The 21,570-nt window shown below is 38.4% G+C and overlaps 1 protein-coding gene across 10 annotated transcripts in view; it reads left to right on the forward strand.

The window, feature by feature from the left end:
• ARHGEF28 (Rho guanine nucleotide exchange factor 28) overlaps positions 1–21,570 on the forward strand; it is a 314,507-nt gene that overhangs the window by 232,797 nt on the left and 60,140 nt on the right. For all 10 annotated transcript variants that reach the window (XM_081232412.1, XM_081232406.1, XM_081232410.1 and 7 more), the window contains 7 exons: positions 572–716; positions 793–920; positions 2,154–2,294; positions 5,242–5,489; positions 16,712–16,834; positions 18,032–18,149; positions 21,060–21,314. In XM_081232412.1, coding sequence (XP_081088538.1) covers positions 572–716; positions 793–920; positions 2,154–2,294; positions 5,242–5,489; positions 16,712–16,834; positions 18,032–18,149; positions 21,060–21,314 — 1,158 coding nt within the window. The remainder of the gene's footprint in view (positions 1–571; positions 717–792; positions 921–2,153; positions 2,295–5,241; positions 5,490–16,711; positions 16,835–18,031; positions 18,150–21,059; positions 21,315–21,570) is intronic.

Raw genomic sequence — 21,570 nt, forward strand, 5'->3', positions numbered from 1 at the left:
TTTCAAACTGACCAGAAAGGTACTGAAGCATCATTTCATTTTCCATATGTGAGAGAGAACAGCCCAGCTTGGCTTGAAGGTTTCATCTGCCTGACATTCTTATACCGTAAAGAACAGACTCCCCAGCATTGTTCCAATCTGTTGACATGCTCTGTGTGTGTGTGTGTGTGCTTGTTTATACACACAGTGTACGTTCTAGTAATAGTGCTAATAACACCTTGTATCTATTTAAAGCTGGCTCTAGGGAGTACACGCAGTGGTTTATGGGCAAGCAATCCCAGTGTTTCCCCATTCCATTTTCTTGTCTGTTTGTGTAATTCCAGCCACCCACAGTCTCCAAGTGGATATGCTGAAGCAGGCCTGCAGCCTGGGTACCAGGAGGGTGTGAACTGGAAGGGACATTTGAAGCAGGTGTTGGGATGTGGCAGGGAGACTAGTTTCAAGTCTGGGCTTGTGACACATTAGAAGTGGCCATTGGAGTGTTCAGCTTCTGGCTTTTAAGAGACATCTTTACTCGTTGGCATTACTGCCCGCTATGGAAACCTCATGAAGCATCCATTCTGATTTCCAGATTCTTCATTTAGAGACGTCCCACCACCTGGGCTCTCCTTGCACCCTTCCTCCTCCATGCCTATTGGGTTGCCGACCGGTAGGAAGGAAACAGCAGGGCAAGTCCATCCATTGTCCAGAAGCGTTCCAGGCATCACCTTGGAAAGGTAAGGCTCAGTGTGGTCTTACACCTTGATGTCTCAGAGCTGCTGCCGGGGCTGACTTTTCTCCCTGTCCTTCCAGCTTCAGGAGGTCAGGGGCAGCCTTGGAGTCCGAAAGTGACGGGAGCACCTGGAGAAGCAAGTCTCAGTCTGATGAGCTGTTCCAGCCCATGGGCTCACCTCCCTCCACGGACTCCTTCTTAATGGAAGGTGAGAAGAAGACGCCTTTGCATTTACTTGGGTTTCTGTGAGCATTTGCCGAAAGGAATGTTTTCTGAAGGATGTAAGATGGAAACGTTTTCTTTTATTCTTTTTAAAAGAATTCTGTTTCATGGTGTCACTTAGCTACAGGTTCTTCTGATTAAAAAGAATGCAAATTGAGCCACAGAGGAGACTCCCAGATAGTGACCAAGGAAACATGATGCATCTTTTTAAAGGGACATATTCCCCAAAGAATATGTCATAAACGTCATGAAGAGAAAGAAATATGTGCTTGTTCTTCTTTAAAAATGTTTTACAGCTATTGATGAATTGGTATAGGATCATACATTAAAAATATATGTTTCAGTTACTTAAGACTGGACTTGCCTGGACCTCTGAGATATTTATCCCCATATGTTGCCTCCTACTTGTAGGGGAATAAAAGCATTTTTAAAAAACCTGTTTTTGGATAGGACAATCTGGGGAATTGCTTGTTGTATCCTAGCATTATTAATAGGCAAAGGAAAACCAAATGAAGGGAGAGTAGTGATGAGAGAAGGGGGTGGACTCTTCCCCAGGAATCCGCTTATTTTAAATCCATTGTCATCACATCTTGACTTCTCTGAGCTAGAGTATCTCTAAGGAGTGCCATTTGGACAAATAGAATTTAGTTTTCCTGAAAGGGGTATATGTGTGTTGTCAAAGTCTATCAGAAAAATCTGTACTCACATGTGACTGGAGGCCTTATACCCTGCTTCATGTTTATATTAAGGACAGCAAGCCAAGTAAAGAGCAAATAAAGTGGACAAGTACAAGATTCAGTTTTGAGTAAACAGCGCAAAGCAACCCAGGGCAAAAGAAATCAGTGGGTTTAAGATTCTGTAAGCACATCGTGGACTCTGCAGGTTACCAAAAATAAAACTAAAATAGAACAAGTCAAAAAAAAACAAACAAAAGAATCTTCAATATATATATATATATTTTTGGCATATACACAATCACTATTTTAATACCTGATTCTGCTTTGCTTTCATGAGGGCGATCTTGATTTGAACCACTTCACTTGTTTGGTTTCAGATGTTTCAATTGCCTATCACAGTATTTTGGCTTAGTTGTTTCTATGTTCATAGCAGGTTTCTTTAGGGTGATGAATCCATAAACATGGGCACTTGTGAAGGTCTGTTTGTGTTACGTGTATTCACCCACTTCTGGCTTTTCTTTTCTTTCTTCAACGCACATTAGATGTCGTGGATTCATCTCTGTGGAGTGACCTCAGCAGTGATGCCCAGGGGTTTGAAGCAGAATCTTGGAGTCTGGCGGTGGACCCCTCATTTTGTAGTAGGCAGGAGAAGGATGTCATCAAAAGACAGGATGTCATTTTTGGTAAGCATTTCAAACATTCTCTCTGGGCTCCAGCAGTGTGGTGCAGAGGAAAGTGCATGGCATTTGAAACCATACATACCTGGATTCAAGGCTGGGTTCAAATCCCAGTTCTACCATTTCCTAGTTACTTGGTCTCAGATAAAATATTTAACTCACATGGACTTCAGTTTTTCCTTTTGTAAAATGGGGATAATGATTAAAATGTTGTGAGGCTTAAATGAGGCATTGTCTGTACCTGGTATAAGCAAATTTTATGTCTTCTACCCTTTTCAAGTTTACTTAGGCATGGTCTCTACTCTTTCACCTCTTCTGTTGTATGAATCACAGTGACTGTTCACATATTTTAAGGTAGGGTAGTCAGGACTGCTGCATGCAGGGCCCTGTAGTTTGCTTGCACACAGCCAGAGACTGTGACTCACATAGACGCAGAGGGACTGGCGGCACCTGGCTTAGGGCCGTGTGTGATTGTGTGCCTCAGTCCCGAGTATGGAATTCAACTGTGGGAGGTTTTACGATTTCATGCTATTTGGGGTGAAGGCCGTCTGAATTAAGGGAGGTTAGATTATAGACTAGTTAGGAAAAAATGAAGTTTAAAAAATTTTCAAGTATGAAGTAGATTCTAAAACGTGGTTCCAAGAAGATACCTTACTTTAAATATGAGATTAACTCTTAGTTTTTGCTAATCCTGTGTGTACAAAGCATGGGCCGCAAAGTCGGGTGGCGACGATGGCCGCTTTTCTCCTGTGTGAAGTGGTGGTTATGTAGATCAGAGGAGCCGATGTGTAGTGTGCTGGCATCTAGGGCTGTGCAGGTGGGAGCTACCTTGGAAAGAGTGGTGCTGTCCCCTTTAGTATTTCTCACTAATTCATATTATACTGTAATTTTTCTTCATTTATTTCTTGATTTCATATATTATTAAAAATAATCTCACCCATGTGGGATGAATTATCATGTCGTGTAGTTCACAGCATGGCCTCAGGGTCAGAAAGTCTTGTGTTCTAGGGAAAATCCTTCACCTCTCTTCTTCATGTCTCTCTTTTAAAGATAGGGAAAATCATTCCTATTTTGGGGGTCATAACAGATAAATGGATTAACGGGTATGGTAGATGCTTAGTATGGAGTAGATATTAAAAATATGGTAGGATACAATAATTAATAATAATAATTTAAAGTTAGTCAGTTCCCAATTAGAGTTTTGTTTATGATAAAATAATAAACAAAGCTACATTTAGATTTGTTTACCCTCCATGGCTGATGTTTTGTGTTCTTTTTCAAAACATGTACATGAGTTTGGAAATACTCATTAATCTAGAACTTGTACTTCTGATGCTCCTACAAATTGTGAATTATTGTTTTCTCTCATGATGCATTTTTAAAATTGAGATATAGTCACAAAAAATTGAGATATAAAATTCACCCCTTTACAGTGTATAATCTATATTGTAGTATATTTGTAAAGTTTTAGTATATTTATAAAGTTGTGCAACCATCAACCACTGTTTAATTCCAGAGCATTTTCATCACTCCAGAAAGAAACCCTGTGCCCATTAGCAGTCACTCCCCTTTGTCCCCTCCCACCAGTACCTGGCAACCACTAATCTACTTTCTGTCCCTATGAATATGCTCCTGTGAACATTACAATATTTAGTTTTTTGGGCCTGGCTTCTTTCACTTAACATATTGTTTTCAAGGTTCACCCATGCTGTAATAGAAATCAGCACTCTATTCCTTTTTGTGGCTGAGTAATATTTCATTGTATAGATATACTACACTTTGTTCATCTAATCATGACTTGATGGTCATTTTGGGTTGACCACCGTGGGGGTCACATGGTACTTTATGTTTAACCTTTTGAAGAGCTGCCTGTTTTCCAAAGCAGCTGTACCATTTTACATTCACACCAGCAATGTATAAGGGTTTCAGTTTCTCCACATCTTACCAAGGCTTCTTTATTGTTCATCCTTTAACTTACAATTATTGTAGTGTGTGTAAAGTGGTGCCTCATTGTGGTTTTGGTTTGTATTTCCCTGATGGCTAATGATGTTGTGCATCTTTTCATGTGCACATTGGCCATTGGTATATCTCTTTAGAGAAACATATATTCAAATCTTTGGCCTATTTTGAAGTGGGTTTTTTTTGTTGTTGTTGAGTCATAAGTGTTCTTTATATATTCTGGACTCAAGTCCCTTATCAAATACCTTATCAAATATCAAATATTTGCAAATATTTTCTCCCATTGTATGGGTTGTCTTTTCACTTTCTTGATGATGTCCCTTGATCATGACACATTGTTTTCTCCTGGAGAAAATGGAATTTCAGAGACAGATCCAATAATAGAAAGGACCTACTGTTGTATGCATTGAGGAACTTTATTATATTTAATTCAACATAATTCACCAAATTAATTGTGCTCCTACTCAATACAAAACACACACAAAAAAAAATGAAAGAAGGAAAAAGAAAGAAAAGAGGTAAACTAAGTTACATTTTATAGAGCATTCAGGGGAAAATAAAACCTGGTGCCCAACTGAAGATACCTAAAGATGTTAGCTGGTTATATTATGAAAGTTTGATACATTGGATTCTTACATCTTGGACTTGACTTATACATATCCTCATATAATGTCAGGAAAAAAGAGAATAGTTTAATATTTTGAGCTTACATTAAATGTTTAATTAATGCTGACTTCAACAGTAGAAGAATATTATTATTCCTAAACATTCCCTCTTTTTATTTTATTTGTGTAACATACAGTGTTTAGCTACTAATTTATGTCAATAGGGATACATTTTTAAAAAATGAGGTATAATTGACATACAACATTATATTAGTTTCAGGTGTACAACTTAATAATTGTCTGTATTGCAAAATGGTCACCACAGTAAGTCTAGTTAACATCAGAGGACACTTGTGTTTTTAAAGCTTGTTTCTGCTCACCTGTTTCAGAGCTAATGCAGACAGAAATGCATCACATCCAGACCCTGTTCATCATGTCCGAGATCTTCAGGAAAGGGATGAAGGAGGAGCTGCAGCTTGACCACAGTACGGTGGATAAAATCTTCCCCTGTTTAGATGAGTTACTTGAAATCCACAGGCATTTCTTCTATAGTATGAAGGAGCGAAGGCAAGAATCCTGTATTGGCAACGACAGGAATTTCGTCATCAACCGAATCGGAGATATTCTAGTACAACAGGTGAGAAAGGTTTAAAGGTCTTAAAACCTCAAAGCCTAAAGGTATGCAGACTTTCTAGAGTATTCAAAGCCTGCAGAGAACTGGAATTGATTTCATTATGATTATTGACAGATGGGTTTAGCTGGTTGTCTTTTATTTGATGTTGGTGTGTATGACCGATGTCTGAGAGTTTTTAATAGCCAGTGACTCTTCTGTGTGTCACAGGACTTGGATGGAGAAAATTTACTTAGACTGTTTTTGTTTTTTTTTTGCCACGCTGTGCAGCTTACAGGATCTTAGTTCCCCAAGCAGGGATTGAACCCTTGCCCTCGGCAGCAAAAGCATGGAGTCCTAATCACTAGACCACCAAGGAATTCCCTACTTAGACTTCTTGATGTGATGGGCTCTCTAGTAACATGCCTTCCTGAGTGGCCCGTGACAGTCTCATGGGTATCTCCAAGATAAGTGCTGCCTAATTTTAGGAAGAGTGAGGCAGATCTATTATCATGAAAGCCCTGGAGTTCATGCCTGGGGCATAAGACAAGCAAATCTCACTCAAAGGGGGCACTTTTTAGGTGCTTGGGATGTTTGAAGCATCAGTGAGAATGGGCTGTGCCACTCTCGTAGTTAAAAAAAAAAAAACACCTTACTTTTGACAATTTGTATTGGTCCCCGATCTCTCTGAAAGAGGCTCTGCATTTAAAACATGCTAATACAGAAGTTAAATAACATGTATCCAGCAGCCTTAACATGGCAGGGACTTTCAAGGTACTTCCATTATATTACCTCACTTAACCAACACAACACAGTGAGGCAAATATTTATTTTCCCTAAAACTGAGGCATGGAGAAGTAATGACTTTCTCAAGGTCACACATCTCCTAAGTGGCATAGCTGGGATCTGAGTTAAGAATATATCTTTGTGGGCTTCCCTGGTGGCGCAGTGGTTGGGAGTCTGCCTGCCGATGCAGGGGACGCGGGTTCGTGCCCCAGTCCGGGAAGATCCCACATGCCGTGGAGCGGCTGGGCCCGTGAGCCATGGCCACTGAGCCTGCGCGTCTGGAGCCTGTGCTCCGCAACGGGAGAGGCCACAACAGTGAGAGGCCCGCGTACCACAAAAAAAAAAAAAAAAAAAGAATATATCTTTGTGATATCCACAGTGACATTCTGGGGAAGCTTTCTAACACCACTAGTCTGTAAGTCCCAGTAAGGCAGGAAGTCTCATCTGTTTGGTTACCACCGTATTTCAACACCTAGAACAGTGCTTGGTACTATAAGTATTTATTGAATGAAGGGGTCACTTGGGAAAAACACACCAGGAATTCACTCCAATGCTATGTTTTGCAGTCACTTACAGCATTTGAGGAAAGGCATGGAGATCTATCCCTAATTACTTTAGTTTGGCGTTCTCTAAGTAGATGCCAAAATGTCCCCTCCAAAATATTAATTTTGTATCAGTTTCACCCTGTCACACACACCAGTCGAGTTTAGCTGTTGGTCTATAGGTTAAACATTTAAATATGCTTAAATACAAATATTTTTAATACACAAAAAGAAAAAAGAATCCTGACAATTGCCCAAAATCTTCTTCCTCATGTCTAACAATGTAAAAATCCACACTAGTTATAAGTTTCTAGTCAAAGCACTATCTGCTTTGCATATTATCTTTGAAGTCCTAGACTTGTTCTGTCTTCATAATTCACCTGAAACATATACAGTGCCAGGTTAAGAGACCGTAAAGTACTTGGGAAGACAGTTTGAATAAAAATGTCTGATTGTGTCTTGGTGAACTTGAATCCGAGTGAGTGCATTCAAAAAATGAAGTGTGAGATTATTTTATCATTTGAAAGTATTTGCATAATCTCTTGTTCCTTGATACAAACAATCATGACTTTTAATTCTAATAATTTAAAACATTTTTTCGTTCTTGTGTCACTTTCATAGTTAACAAAAATTTCACATCTTTACCAGATATATTTTTTATTTAATTTTATGGAATTTGAGGACAAGTTTTGGGAAATTGGCTATTACACAGGGTGAGCCTGGTGGTCTTTTGGATGAAAAGGAAAATCCTCGGTATTCAGAGAAAAGGATTAAGTCTGGTTTTGTGTTCCTGTTGGTGGACAGGCTTAGAGGGTATGGCAAGGGCTTCCTTCCAATACTATGTAAATAAAGTTATCTCCTGAAGAATGTATTAGCAAAGTCCTCAGACAATGGCTATGGGAGTGGCACTCTGTAGGAGCAGAGGGAGAGCAAGCTGTTGAAGGATGTATGAGAGAGTCTGGGGAAATCCCACACTCCAACCTCGGGGACTCCATAGATCTCAGGAGGCTGGGCTGGAATATGATGGTAACTTAGTCAGTGGGAACTTGCAGTGTTGGTGAGAACTTGTGAACATGTGGAACATACTTGATATATAGCAGTGGTTTTCCAATTTCAGGTACATAGGAATCTCCTAAAGCTTGTTAAGAACGAGGTATTCTGTGCTCCCAATCTCTAGTGTGTTGTTTGATAGGATTGGGTCGGGGGTTGACATTTTAAAATTATTTTTTCCCCAATGGTAATATCTTACAGAGCTATAATACAGTACCACAACCAGGATACTGATAGGGATACAGCAAAACGCCAGAACATTTCTATCACAATAAGGATTCCTCATCTGGCCATTTTATAGCCACACCTACTTCCCTCCTGTCCCCAACTGCTGGCAATCACTAATCTGTTCTTTCTATAATTTTGTCATTTCAATCCAGTTATATAAATTACATACATGTTATATAGATTATATACACAATATGTCCCTTTTGGATTGGCTTTTTTTCACTCAGCACAATTCTCTGCATCATCTAGATGGCTGTGTATGTCAGTAGTTCATTCCTTTTTATTGTTGAGTTGTATACCAGAGTATGAATGTACCACAGTTTATTTATTTATTTATTTATTTATTAACATCTTTATTGGAGTATAATTGCTTTACGATGTTGTGTTAGTTTCTGCTGTATAACAAAGTGAATCAGCTATACATATACATATATCACCATATCTCCTCCCTCTTGCGTCTCTCTCCCTCCCACTCTCCCTATCCCCCCCTCTAAGTGGTCACAAAGCCCACAGCTGATCTCCCTGTGCTATGCAGCTGCTTCCCACTATCTGGTTTACATTTGGTAGTGTATATATGTCAGTGCCACTCTCTCACTTCGTCCCAGCTTACCCTTCCCCCTTCCCGTGTCCCCAAGTCCATTCTCTACATCTGCGTCTTTGTTCCTGTCCTGCCCCTAAGTTCTTCAGAACCACTTTTTTTTTTTTAGATTCAATATATATGTGTCAGCATACGGTATTTATTTTTCTCTTTCTGATTTATTTTCACTTTGTATGACAGACTCTAGGTCCATCCATCTCATTTCAAATAACTCAATTCGTTTCTTTTCATGGCTGAGTAATATTCCATTGTATATATATGTCACATCTTCTTTATCCATTCATCTGTCAGTGGACACTTAGGTTGCTTCCACGTCATGGCTGTTGTAAATAGTGCTGCAGTGAACACTGTGGTACATGATTCTTTTTGAATTATGGTTTTCTCAGGATATATGCCCAGTAGTGCTGGGTTGTAGGGTAGTTCTGTTTTTAGTTTTTTAGGGAACCTCCATACGGTTCTCCATAGTGGCTGTATCAATTTACATTCCCACCAACAGTGCAAGAGGGTTCCCTTTTCTCCACACCCTCTCCAGCATTTATTGTTTGTAGATTTTTTGATGATGTCCATTCTGACTGGTGTGAGGTGATACCTCATTGTAGTTTTGATTTGCATTTCTCTAATGATTAGTGATGTTGAGCATCCTTTGATGTGTTTGTTGGCAGTCTGTATATCTTCTTTGGAGAAATGTCTGTTTAGGTCTTTGCCCATTTTTGGATTGGGTTGTTTGTTTTTTTGATATTGAGCTGCATGAGCTGCTTGTATATTTTGGAGATTAATCCTTTGTCAGTTGCTTCATTTGCAAATATTTTCTCCCATTCTGAGGGTTGTCTTTTCGTCTTTTTTATGGTTTCCTTTGCTATGCAAAAGCTTTTAAGTTTCATTAGGTCCCGTTCATTTTTATTTATTTTTTAATTTTGGGGTCCCATTTGTTTATTTTTGTTTTTATTTCCATTTCTCTAGGAGGTGAGTCACAAAGGATCTTGCTGTGATTTATGTCATAGAGTATTCTGCCTATGTTTTCCTCTAAGAGTTTTATAGTGTCTGGCCTTACATTTAGGTCTTTAATCCATTTTGAGTTTATTTTTGTGTATGGTGTTAGGGAGTGTTCTAATTTCATTCTTTTACATGTAGCTGTCCAGTTTTCCCAGCACCACTTATTGAAGAGGCTGTCTTTTCTCCATTGTATATTCTTTTTTTTTTTTTTTTGCGGTATGTGGGCCTCTCACTGTTGTGGCCTCTCCCGTTGCGGAGCACAGGCTCCGGACGCACAGGCCCAGCGGCCATTGCTCACGGGCCCAGCCGCTCCGCGGCATGTGGGATCTTCCCAGACCGGGGCACGAACCCGTTTCCCCTGCATCGGCAGGCGAACTCTCAACCACTGCGCCACCAGGGAAGCCCTCCATTGTATATTCTTGCCTCCTTTATCAAAGATAAGGTGACCATATGTGTGTGGGTTTATCTCTGGGCTTTCTCTCCTGTTCCATTAATCTGTATTTCTGTTTTTGTGCCAGTACAGTACTGTCTTGATTGCTGTAGCTTTGTAGTATAGTCTGAAGTCAGAGAGCCTGATTCCTCCAGCTCCGTTTTTCTTTCTCAAGATTGTTTTGGCTATTCGGGGTCTTTTGTGTTTCCATACAAATTGTGATATTTTTTATTCTAGTTCTGTGAAAAATGCCATTGGTAGTTTGATAGGGATTGCACTGAATCTGTAGATTGCTTTGGGTAGTATAATCATTTTCACTGTATTGATTCTTCCAATCCAAGAACATGGTATATCTCTCCATCTGTTTGTATCATCTTTAATTTCTTTCATCAGTGTCTTATAGTTTTCTGCATACAGGTCTTTTGTCTCCTTAGGTAGGTTTATTCCTAGGTATTTTATTCTTTTTGTTGCAATGGTAAATGGGAGTGTTTCCTTAATTTCTCTTTCAGATGTTTCATCATTAGTGTATAGGAATGTAAGAGATTTCTGTGCATTAATTTTGTATCCTGCTACATTACCAAATTCATTGATTAGCTCTAGTAGTTTTCTGGTAGCATCATTAGGATTCTCTATGTATAGTATCATGTCATCTGCAAACTTTGACAGTTTTACCTCTTCTTTCACAATTTGGATTCCTTTTATTTCTTTTTCTTCTCTGATTGCTGTGGCTAAAACTTCCAAAACTATGTTGAATAATAGTGGTGAGAGTGGGGAACCTCGTCTTGTTCCTTATCTTAGTGGAAGTGGTTTCAGTTTTTCACCATTGAGGATGATGTTGGCTGTGGGTTTGTCATATATGGACTTTATTATGTTGACGTAAGTTCCCTCTATGCCTACTTTTTGGAGGGTTTTTATCCTAAATGGGTGTTGAATTTTGTCAAAAGCTTTTTCTGCATCTATTGAGATGATCATATGGTTTTTATCCTTCAGGTTCTTAATATGGTGTATCACATTGATTGATTTGCCTATATTGAAGAATCCTTGCATTCCCTGGATAAACCCCAGTTGATCACAGTGTTTGATCCTTTTAATGTGCTGCTGGATTCTGTTTACTAGTCTTTTGTTGAGGATTTTTGCATCTATGTTCATCAGTGATATTGGCCTGTAGTTTTCTTTCTTTGTGACATCTTTGTTTGGTTTTGGTATCAGGGTGATGGTGGCCTTGTAGAATGAGTTTGGGAGTGTTCCTCCCTCTGCTATATTTTGGAAGAGTTTGAGAAGGATAGGTGTTAGCTCTTCTCTAAATGTTTGATAGAATTCAACTGGGAAGCCATCTGGTCCTGGGCTTTTGTTTGTTGGAAGATTTTTAATCACAATTTCAATTTCAGTGCTTGTGATTGGTCTGTTTATATCTTCTATTTCTTCCTGGTTCAGTCTCAGAAGGTTGTGCTTTTCTAAGAATTTGTCCATTTCTTCCAAGTTGTCCATTTTATTGGCATTTAGTTGCTTGTAGTAATCTCTCATGATCTTTTGTATTTCTGCAGTGTCTGTTCTTACTTCTCCCTTTTCATTTCTAATTCTGTTGATTTAAGTCTTTTCCCTTTTTTCTTGATGAGTCTGGCTAATGGTTTATCAATTTTGTTTATCCTCTCAAAGAACCAGCTTTTAGTTTTATTGAGCTTTGCTATTGTTTCCTTCATTTCTTTTTCATTTATTTCTGATCTGATTTTTATGATTTCTTTCCTTCTGTCAATTTTGGGGGTTTTTTGTTCTTTCTCTAATTGCTTTAGGTCTAAGGTTAGGTTGTTTATTTGAGATGTTTCTTGTTTCTTGAGGTAGGATTATATTGCTATAAACTTCCCTCTTAGAACTGCTTTTGCTGCATCGTATAGATTTTGGGTTGTCGTGTTTTCATTCTCATTTGTTTCTAGGTATTTTTTGATTTCCTCTTTGATTTCTTCAGTGATCTCTTGGTTATTTAGTAGTATATTGTTTAGCCTCCATGTGTTTGTATTTTTTACAGTTTTTTTCCTGTAATTGATATCTAGTCTCGTAGAGTTGTGATATGTGTTAATATGATTTCAATTTTCTTAAATTTACCAAGGCTTGATTTGTGACCCAAGATATGATATATCCTGAAGAATGTTCCATGAGCACTTGAGAAGAAAGTGTATTCTGTTGTTTTTGGATGGAATGTCTTTAAATATCAATTATGTCCATCTTGTTTAATGTGTCATTTAAAGCTTATGTTTCCCTATTTATTTTCATTTTGGATGATCTGTCCATTGGTGAAAGTGGGGTGTTAAAGTCCCCTACTATGATTTTGTTACTGTCGATTTCCCCTTTTATGGCTTTTATCATTTGCCTTATGTATTGAGGTGCTCCTATGGTGGGTGCTTAAGTATTTAAAATTGTTATATCTTCTTCTTGGATTGACCCCTTGATCATTATGTAGTGTCCTTTTTTGTCTCTTGTAATAGTCTTTATTTTAAAGTCTATTTTGTCTGATATGAGAATTGCTACTCCAGCCTTCTTTTGATTTCCATTTGCATGGAATATCTTTTTCCATCCCCTCACTTTCAGTCTGTATGTGTCCCTAGGTCTGAAGTGGGTCTCTTGTAGACAGCATATATACGGGCCTTGTTTTTGTATCCATTTAGCCAGTCTGTGTCTTTTGGTTGGGCCATTTAATCCATTTACAGTTAACGTAGTTATCGATATGTATGTTCCTATTACAATTTTCTTAATTGTTTTGGGTTTGTTATTGTAGGTCTTTTTCTTCTCTTGTGTTTCCTGCGTAGAGAAGTTCCTTTAGCATTTGTTGTAAAGCTGGTTTGGTGGTGCTGATTTCTCTTAGCTTTTGCTTGTCTGTAAAGGTTTTAATTTCTCCATCGAATCTGAATGAGATGCTTGCTGGGTAATCTTGGTTGTAGGTTTTTCCCTTTAATCACTTTTAATATGTCCCGCCACTCCCTTCTGGCCTGCAGAGTTTCTGCTGAAAGATCAGCTGTTAACCTTATGGGGATTCCCTTGTATGTTATTTGTTGCTTTTCCCTTGCTGCTTTTAATATCTTTTCTTTGTGTTTAATTTTTGATAGTTTGATTAATATGTGTCTTGGCATGTTTCTTCCTGGATTTATCCTGTATGCGACTCTCTGTGCTTCCTGGACTTGATTGACTATTTCCTTTCGCATGTTAGGGAAGTTTTCAAGTATAATCTCTTCAAATATTTTCTCAGTCCCTTTCTTTTTCTCTTCTTCTTCTGGGACCCCTATAATTCGAATGGTGGTGCATTTGATGTTGTCCCAGAGGTCTCTGAGACTGTCCTCAGTTCTTTTCATTCTTTTTTCTTTATTTTGCTCTGTGGTAGTTATTTCCACTCTTTTATCTTCCTGGTCACTTATCCGTTCTTCTGCCTCAGTTATTCTGCTATTCATTCCTTCTAGAGAATTTTTAATTTCATTTACTGTATTCATCATTGTTTGTTTGCTCTTTAGTTCTTCTAGGTCCTTGTTAAGCATTTCTTGTGTTTTCTCCATTCTATTTCCAAGATTTTGGATCATGTTTACTATCATTACTCTGAATTCTTTTACAGGTAGACTGCCTATTTCCTCTTCATTTGTTTGGTCTGGTGAGTTTTTACTTTGCTCCTTCATCTACTGTGTATTTCTCTGTCTTCTCATTTTGCTTAACTTTCTTAACTGGGGTCTCATTTTTGCAGGCTGCAGTTTTGTAGTTCCCATTGTTTTTGGTGTCTGCCCCCAGTGGGTAAGGTTGGTTCCGTGGGTTGTGTAGGCTTCCTGGTGGAGGGGACTGGTGCCTGTGTTCTGGTGGGTGAGGCTGGATCTTGTCTTTCTGGTGGACAGGACCATATCTGGTGGTGAGTTTTAGGGTGTCTGTGAACTTATTATGATTTTAGGCAGCCTCTCTGCTAATGGGTGTGGTTGTGTTCCTGTCTTGCTAGTTGTTTGGCATGGGGTATCCAGCACTGGAGCTTGCTGGTCATTGAGTGGAGCTGGGTCTTAGCACTGAGACAGAGATCTCTGGGAGAGCTCTCGCCAATTGATATTACGTGGGGCCAGAAGGTCTCTGGTGGTCCAGTGTCCTGAGCTCAGCTCTCCCACCTCAGATGCTCAGGCCTGACATCCAGCCAGAGCACCAAGACCCTGTCAGCCACACGGTTCAGAAGAAAAGGGAGGAAAAATGAAAGAAAGAAAGAAAAAAAAAGTTATTAAAATAAAAAATAAGAATAATGTTATTAAAATAAAAAAAGTTTTAAGTAATTAAAAAAAAAAGAACAGAGCGACCAAACCAATAAACAAATCCACCAATGATAACAAGCACTAAAAACTATACTAAGATAAACATAAAAATCAGAATCTAGCCAGTCCCATACAGCAAACCCCATGTCTACAGTTGCTCCCAAAGTCCACCTCCTCAATTTGGGATAATCGTTGCCTATTCAGGTATTCCACAGATGCAGGGTACATCAAGTTGATTGTGGAGATTTAATCCGCTGCTCCTGAGGCTGCTGGGAGAGATTTCCCTTTCTCTTCTTCGTTCGCACAGCTCCTGGGGTTCAGCTTTCGATTTGGCCGCTCCTCTGCATGTAGGTTGCCCTCTGGCATCTGTTCTTTGCCCAGACAGGAGGGAATTAAAGGAGCAGCTGATTCACTGGCTCTGGCTCACTCAGGCCTGGGGGAGGGAGGGGTACAGAATGCGGGGCGAGCCTGCAGCAGCAGAGGTCAGCGTGATGTTGCAACAACCTGAGGCGCGCCGTGTGTTTTCCCAGGGAAGTTGTCCCTGGATCACGGGACCCTGGCAGTGGCGGGCTGCAAAGCCTCCCAGGAGGGGAGGTGTGGATAGTGACCTGTGCTTGCACACAGGATTCTTGGCAGCTACAGCAGCAGCCTTAGCGTTTCATGCCAGTCTCTGGTATCCACGCTGATAGCCGCGGCTCACGCCCGTCTCTAGAGCTCATTTAGGCGGTGCTATGAATCCCCTCTCCTCGCACACCTTGAAACAATGGTCTCTTGCCTCTTGCACAGGCCAAACTTTTTCCCGGACTCCCTCATATTTTAGGGATCATGCTTTTGATTTCAAGTCTAAGACCTCTTTGTCTAGCCTGAGATCCCAAAGATTTTCTCCTATTTTTTTTTTCTAAAAGTTTTATAGTTTTATGTTTTATATTTAGGTCTGTGATCCATTTGGAGTTACTTTTTGTATAAAATATGAGACTTTGGTCAAGGTTATTTTTATTATTTTTTGACCTGTGGATGTTCAGCTGCTCCAATATCATTTGTTGAAAGGGCTATCCTTCCTCCAATAAATTGCTTTTGCCTTCTGTCAAAATCTGTTGGGCATTTTGGGTTCCTATTTTGTTCCATTGATCTATGTGTATCTTTCCATAGTCATAATTACAGTAGTTATAGAATAAATCTTAAAATTGTCTAGACTGAGTTCTTTCACTTTATTCTTCTTTTCCAAAATTGTTTTTATCCTAGTTTCTTTACCTTTTGATATAAATTCTAGAATAATCTTGTCTATATGTACAGACACTTGCTGGGATTTGATAAGAATTGCATTAAACCTATACATTAATTTGGGGAGAATTGACATCTTTACTATGTTGAGTCTTCCAATCTATGAACATGGTATATTTATTTAAATCTTATTTGAGTTCTTTCATTAGCATTGTGTAGTTTGTTTTCAGCACACAAGGCCTGTGTAGGTTTTGTTAAATTTATACCTATATATTATTGGTGGTGGTTTAAGGATCATCTCGTAAGATGTATTGGCCTCAAGCATAGATAAAACTGTGAGCAAAGTTGAAAAGACCAGAGATAGGGATGTACATTTTAAGTACTTTCTAAGGAGGTGTAGGTGTGTTCTGGTGTCTGTTACAATGATCTTCAACACCCACATGTATACATAGGGTCATCAGAGTCTGAAACGTTGGCATTCAAATTATTCAGCTGATTCTCTCCATACCACCGTATGATTCTAAGTTGTTCCCATGTAGATTTTTCTACAGAGATTTTTCTGCAGGTCAAGGTTATTGAAATATCCAGCCCACATCTCTACTTGTGTCCATCAGTTAATAAATTGGCCTTCTGGTTACTCATCTTTCTCTGTCATCTTGGCTAATGATAACCTGCCTGTTGATCCATTTGTGATGACAAAAATTAAATTCCCAACGAGGACTGAGTTCATGGACATGATCAGTTACCCAATGTAAATGTGAACCTTCCTGAGGATCCCCAAATGTGCCCCATACCCTTCAATCTATAAAAGTATTAAAACTATAAATTGAAATTATAAAGTTGCATAAACACACAAAAATAGAAGATATCAAATGTTTTTCATTGGGCTATTGATAATTGAGTTAGTTCAATATAATATAATCACATTAGGTTGATGTCTTCCTTTTACCTCTTGACTACTTCCTCTTACTTTAATTTAAAAAGTATCTGGGGAAAAGAAGTGATTGTGGTCAGAAATTTGTGGATGTTTATTCTTTATTTGCCAAGAATGTACTGAAATATATGAAAATTGCATGTTCTTTTTAGTGTTTAGAACTGACTAAATTTATAAACCATCATTGAAATGTTTTTCTTCTCAGTTTTCAGAAGAAAATGCAAATAAAATGAAGAAAATATATGGGGAATTCTGTAGCCACCACAAGGAGGCTGTTAGCCTCTTTAAAGAACTCCAGCAGAATAAAAAGTTTCAGAATTTTATTAAGGCAAGTATTTTAAAACTCTGTTACAAAATGGTAAGCCAGCATGAAGTTCATACTTGTTTTTTAGATGATCTAACCAAGTTTCACATCTAGGTACTATTTTTCAGGGAAGAAGGAAGCGATAAGTTTGTGACAAAGATAGAAAGCCTCTTTTTCTGTGTTAGTAAAATATTTCTCCCGAATCATTTACTTTTGTATTTATACTTGCGAAGCCGTGTTCTTCATACTTCTGAGCACCTTTGTAATATCCTGTGAAGCTTTTCATGCCCTGACAAGTTATAAATCAGAAGAACCACAGTAAAAATAAAGAACCCACCCCATCCCTACTGGATTAATTTGAAGCAAGTCTGTGATGCACATCATTTCATATATAACTTGTATCACTGAACAATATATCTTTTAAAAATTACAGTGGCATTATTCCACTTAAATATACAATAATTCTTTAATATCTTCAAACAGCTGACCAGTAATCAAATTCCCCTCATTAGCTCATAAAATTGGATCAGGATCTGACCAAGGTTTATATATTATCCATGGGGGGTTATGTCTTTTAAATCACCTTTACATTGAATGCTTCCCATCCCATTTTTTTGGTGTCCTACTTATTTATTGAAGAAATTTGTCCTTTAGAGTTTCATAGATTCTAATTTTTTATGTACCATTTTAAGAAAGCTACTGGATTCTCCTCCTTTTTTTTTTTTAAACATACGTGTGTATTGAGAACTTGAAAATAAGGCTTTGAGATATTTAGAAAAAAGTTGCCCAGATTAGAGGAAACTTAATTGCTATGATGAATAATAACAAATGTAGAGGAAAACCTGTTAGAAAAACAGTTAATTGCACATTCATGTTCAAAGTGTAACTTTGATTTCTGAATATTTTTCAAAACTTCTGCTATTCATGAATCTTAGCACTTATAAGTCTTCAAACCTGCTCATTTTTGGAATTAACTCTAAGTACATCAGTGTAACTTGAAACTTCTTAATCTTGGAGAGTTGGGTTATTGAAATTAATTTCAAAGTATACAATTTAATGACTATATCAAGTTTTAATTAATGATGCAGCATGTTACGTCTGAATAGAATTATACTATTGCAGATTCTTTGTATTATTAAATTCCTACCTAAAAAGAAAATACAGGTAGTGTTTGTGTATATTAAAATTAAAAAATATATACATATATATATATTTTTTAAGCTCCGAAATAGTAATCTTTTGGCTCGACGCCGAGGAATTCCAGAATGCATTCTGCTGGTCACTCAGCGCATCACAAAATACCCTGTCTTGGTGGAAAGGATATTGCAGTACACAAAGGGTGAGTGATGACTTCTGGGATAAACATTTGCCTCTTTCATTAGTTTTAAACATAGCTGAGGTGTTGTAAACAGCTATAAATGCTTGTGGGTCCCTGATTCATAAAGATTTTTCGTTATGGAAAAACTGTGAAGCCTTAGGATTTGGATCCATTTTGAAAAGTTATCTTTCATAATGTGACTTGGCCAGTAGTCTGAATTCCTCCAAGCAGCCCAAAGCAAGTAGACTTCCTCATACTTTGACCCTACCCTTCCCATCTGTATTTCCCCCATATCCAGACCTTAATACCTCTTCTTCTTCATCTTCCTATTACCTTCCCAGCAGTGATTTATTAGATTGAGAATGATTTATGAAGGAGCTATTTTTGACCCTGTCAATTCATCAAGTTCAAGGATTAACATCTGGATGTCCTTTAAGAACCTGTTAATGCACATGGCTGGCCCGTAAGCTCCTTGAGGGGTCTAGATTCAATACCTAGTGCAGAATAAGTTATCAATCAATAAATAAATATAACAGTGCAATGAATGGACAGATAAAAGTGCCTGTTCCTCAAGCTAGCTTATTGATCGTGAGTAAATTATTAGGGTGGTAGTGTCTTCTGTTAACAAGGGCTTTGGTTTGGCCTTGCGTAAACTTGCAGGGCCGTTGCAGGTACTTGGCTCTGCCGCTCATTAGTTGGGCAAGGTAATGAAATGAGCCTCAGTTCTCTCCACTACCAAACGAGAATACTAATCTTTATCTTATGGAATTGTTGTGAGGATTAAGTGAGATTGTCTCAGAAAGTGCCCAGTACACAGCCTGGTATAAACAAGGTGCTTGATAAGTGGGAGCTGTTTTTATTATCTTTATTATGACCAACTGCCTTGGAGATCATGAAAGTGGTAATGAGATCTTAAATTCCCACTCTAAAAAGTCAACTTTTAACATCCTTTATTTGGAAGGGGTCTCAGTGAATAGAAACGCATGATTTGGTCTTTCCATTTTTTTTTAGTCACATTAGGATCTAAGTTCAGGCAGGAATGGTAGCATCCATTCCTTATGTCCCATTTGTATTGCTTCCTATAATTTAACATAAAAGAAAATATAAGCACAGTAGAAAGAGAAAAGCCTCATAATTTTGTTCTCAGTTAAAGAATGAAAACAAAATTAAGACTTTTAGTTTATATTATGGTTATATTCTCTTTCTTAAGTTTAATACAATACTCAAAGACTAACATCTGTCGGACTGTGTTAGGCCAGCTAGTGCTCCTCCAAGAATCATCCCATGCCAGATTCCAGGTAGGATGCATGACAGTGATTGCCTACTGTGTGTCGGAAATGAGAAGTGTGACTTCTGGCTCTGCACGCATAGACGTCATAGTGGCTGAACGAACACTGCCTCCTTAGTTAGGTCAGACTTCTCCAACCTCTGTAGTTGCTGGGAACATTGGTTCATGTGACTCTTTATGGCAGTGCTTTTGGAATTTCATTAGGAGTACCCCTCACCTGGGGATCTCATCTACATGCAGACTCCGATTCACTAGGTCTGGGGTAGAACCCAAGGTAAGCATTTCTAACAAGACCCCTGGGTGGGGCCAATGCTGCTGCACTTTGAGTTGCAAGTGGTTAAAAGACAGTAATTTATTCCTGCAGGTCAGAAGACTCGGAGCCTTTTCTTGGCCTTACTTTAAGTTACTTTGTAATTCAACTTTGATTTTTACTACTCAGCTTTCCTATATTTAAAATATGCTCTTTATAAAGAAGAATCTTTTTTTTTTTCATGGTGGGGAGTGCTGCTTAGGTGGGTGGCAGGTATAGTAAAGTAGTGAAGTAAATGAAGTATATTCTTTTCATGAGCAATGAGAAAATCTTCCTTGTTAATGATTGGTGTCACGATCTATTCCTTGGTTTCCTCACAAAGCTCTCTGAGGCATTTAGAGCCTGGAAAGTTTAGACCCTTTGGAGGACTTGTTCTTATTCCATTTCACTGCTATTTCTGTGTGTTTATTTCTGCTGCTCTAGGCTCTTAGAGAATCTTTTATTTTCTCTGTTGTTTTTCTTTCTCCTCTCCTTCTAGCATTTTCTGACCTCCTGAAACTTTCCCTTTCAGTTCCATTCACCTCAATAAACATCAATTCGTTTTTTTAAAATCAGATATAGAAAATAGCTACATTTGGTTTCATCTAGAGCTCCAGGAGGCTGTTGCAGAAACTTCTCCAGCAGTTTTTCTTAAGATAATCTAGAGATAAGAGATATGGCCAGTATTTCAGAGTAGCAGCTGGATTCAATGATTGTCTACTCTGTTGGCGTGAGCGTGGCTGAGTTACCTACTCTGCACAGTGCCTTGGTCCCATTTTTTTTAGGTTGAAAAAATGTTTTAATATATATTAATATATTTATCTTTATGTTAATGCAGTTGTAAGTTATAATTTTATATGTTATTTTTTTAGGGAGAGAGGGATCTAGTAAAGCAAATGAGTCTGAGGTCTATTCAAGTCACCCTGCAGCTCCCTTCTGGGAAAGGACTCCAGCTTGGGCTTGTAGCTCAGTTAAGTTCTAAGAAGCTAGGTGTGGGGTTTGCTTAATTACCTGTGTCTGGGAAGGTGGAAGGAAGGCCTAACTTGGGCTATAACACATTCACTGCTCTAGGAAGGAAGGTCAGACCAGTCTCTAGAACTCAGACCTCATATTGTCACAGTGTTTCTGCTGAAGCATCTGATATGTAAATCTTCTTAATAATACATTTTAACCATCCTTTTGGGGGGGGTGTGGAGTGATGATAGAATATTTGAAGTTAATCCAATATTTTTGCTCTGGGATTTTTGCTATTTGGATGATGTATTTAACTTTATTTAAAACTAAAGAAAAAGTGTCTTCCTTATTAGCGCTCTGGCTTATTTCATGGTGTCTGTTCTTTCTTTTTCCCATGCAGAGAGCACTGAAGAACAGAAAGACTTATGCAAAGCTCTTTGCTTAATTAAAGACATGATTGCAGCTGTGGATTTAAAAGTCAGCGAATATGAGAAAAAACAAAAATGGCTTGAGATCCTAAATAAGATTGAAAACAAAACATATACCAAGCTTAAAAATGGCCACGTGTTTAGGAAACAGGCACTGATGAGTAAAGAAAGGACCCTGTTATACGATGGCCTTGTTTATTGGAAAACCGCTACGGGTCGTTTCAAAGGTACCGTGGCTCTAACAGACCAATTTCTCCCTCATGTTCACGCACATTATTCATTTAACAGAGGACAGATTTTCCAAAGAAAAATGGTTCAGCGATGCAGGCCCACACACAAACCCTAGGTCAGTGGAAAGATCCCTGTAGGATCAAGATGAAAACTTCCATAGGCACAGGTGGACCACGCTACAAACCTTAGGGGGAAGTTTGCTGCCTCAAGCAAAAGGCTTCTTATGTATTGCATGGGTTTTCAAGTTTGCGA

Source organism: Mesoplodon bidens, assembly GCF_964165515.1.
Source record: "Mesoplodon bidens genome assembly, chromosome: 4".
NCBI classification, from domain to species: Eukaryota; Metazoa; Chordata; class Mammalia; order Artiodactyla; family Ziphiidae; genus Mesoplodon; species Mesoplodon bidens.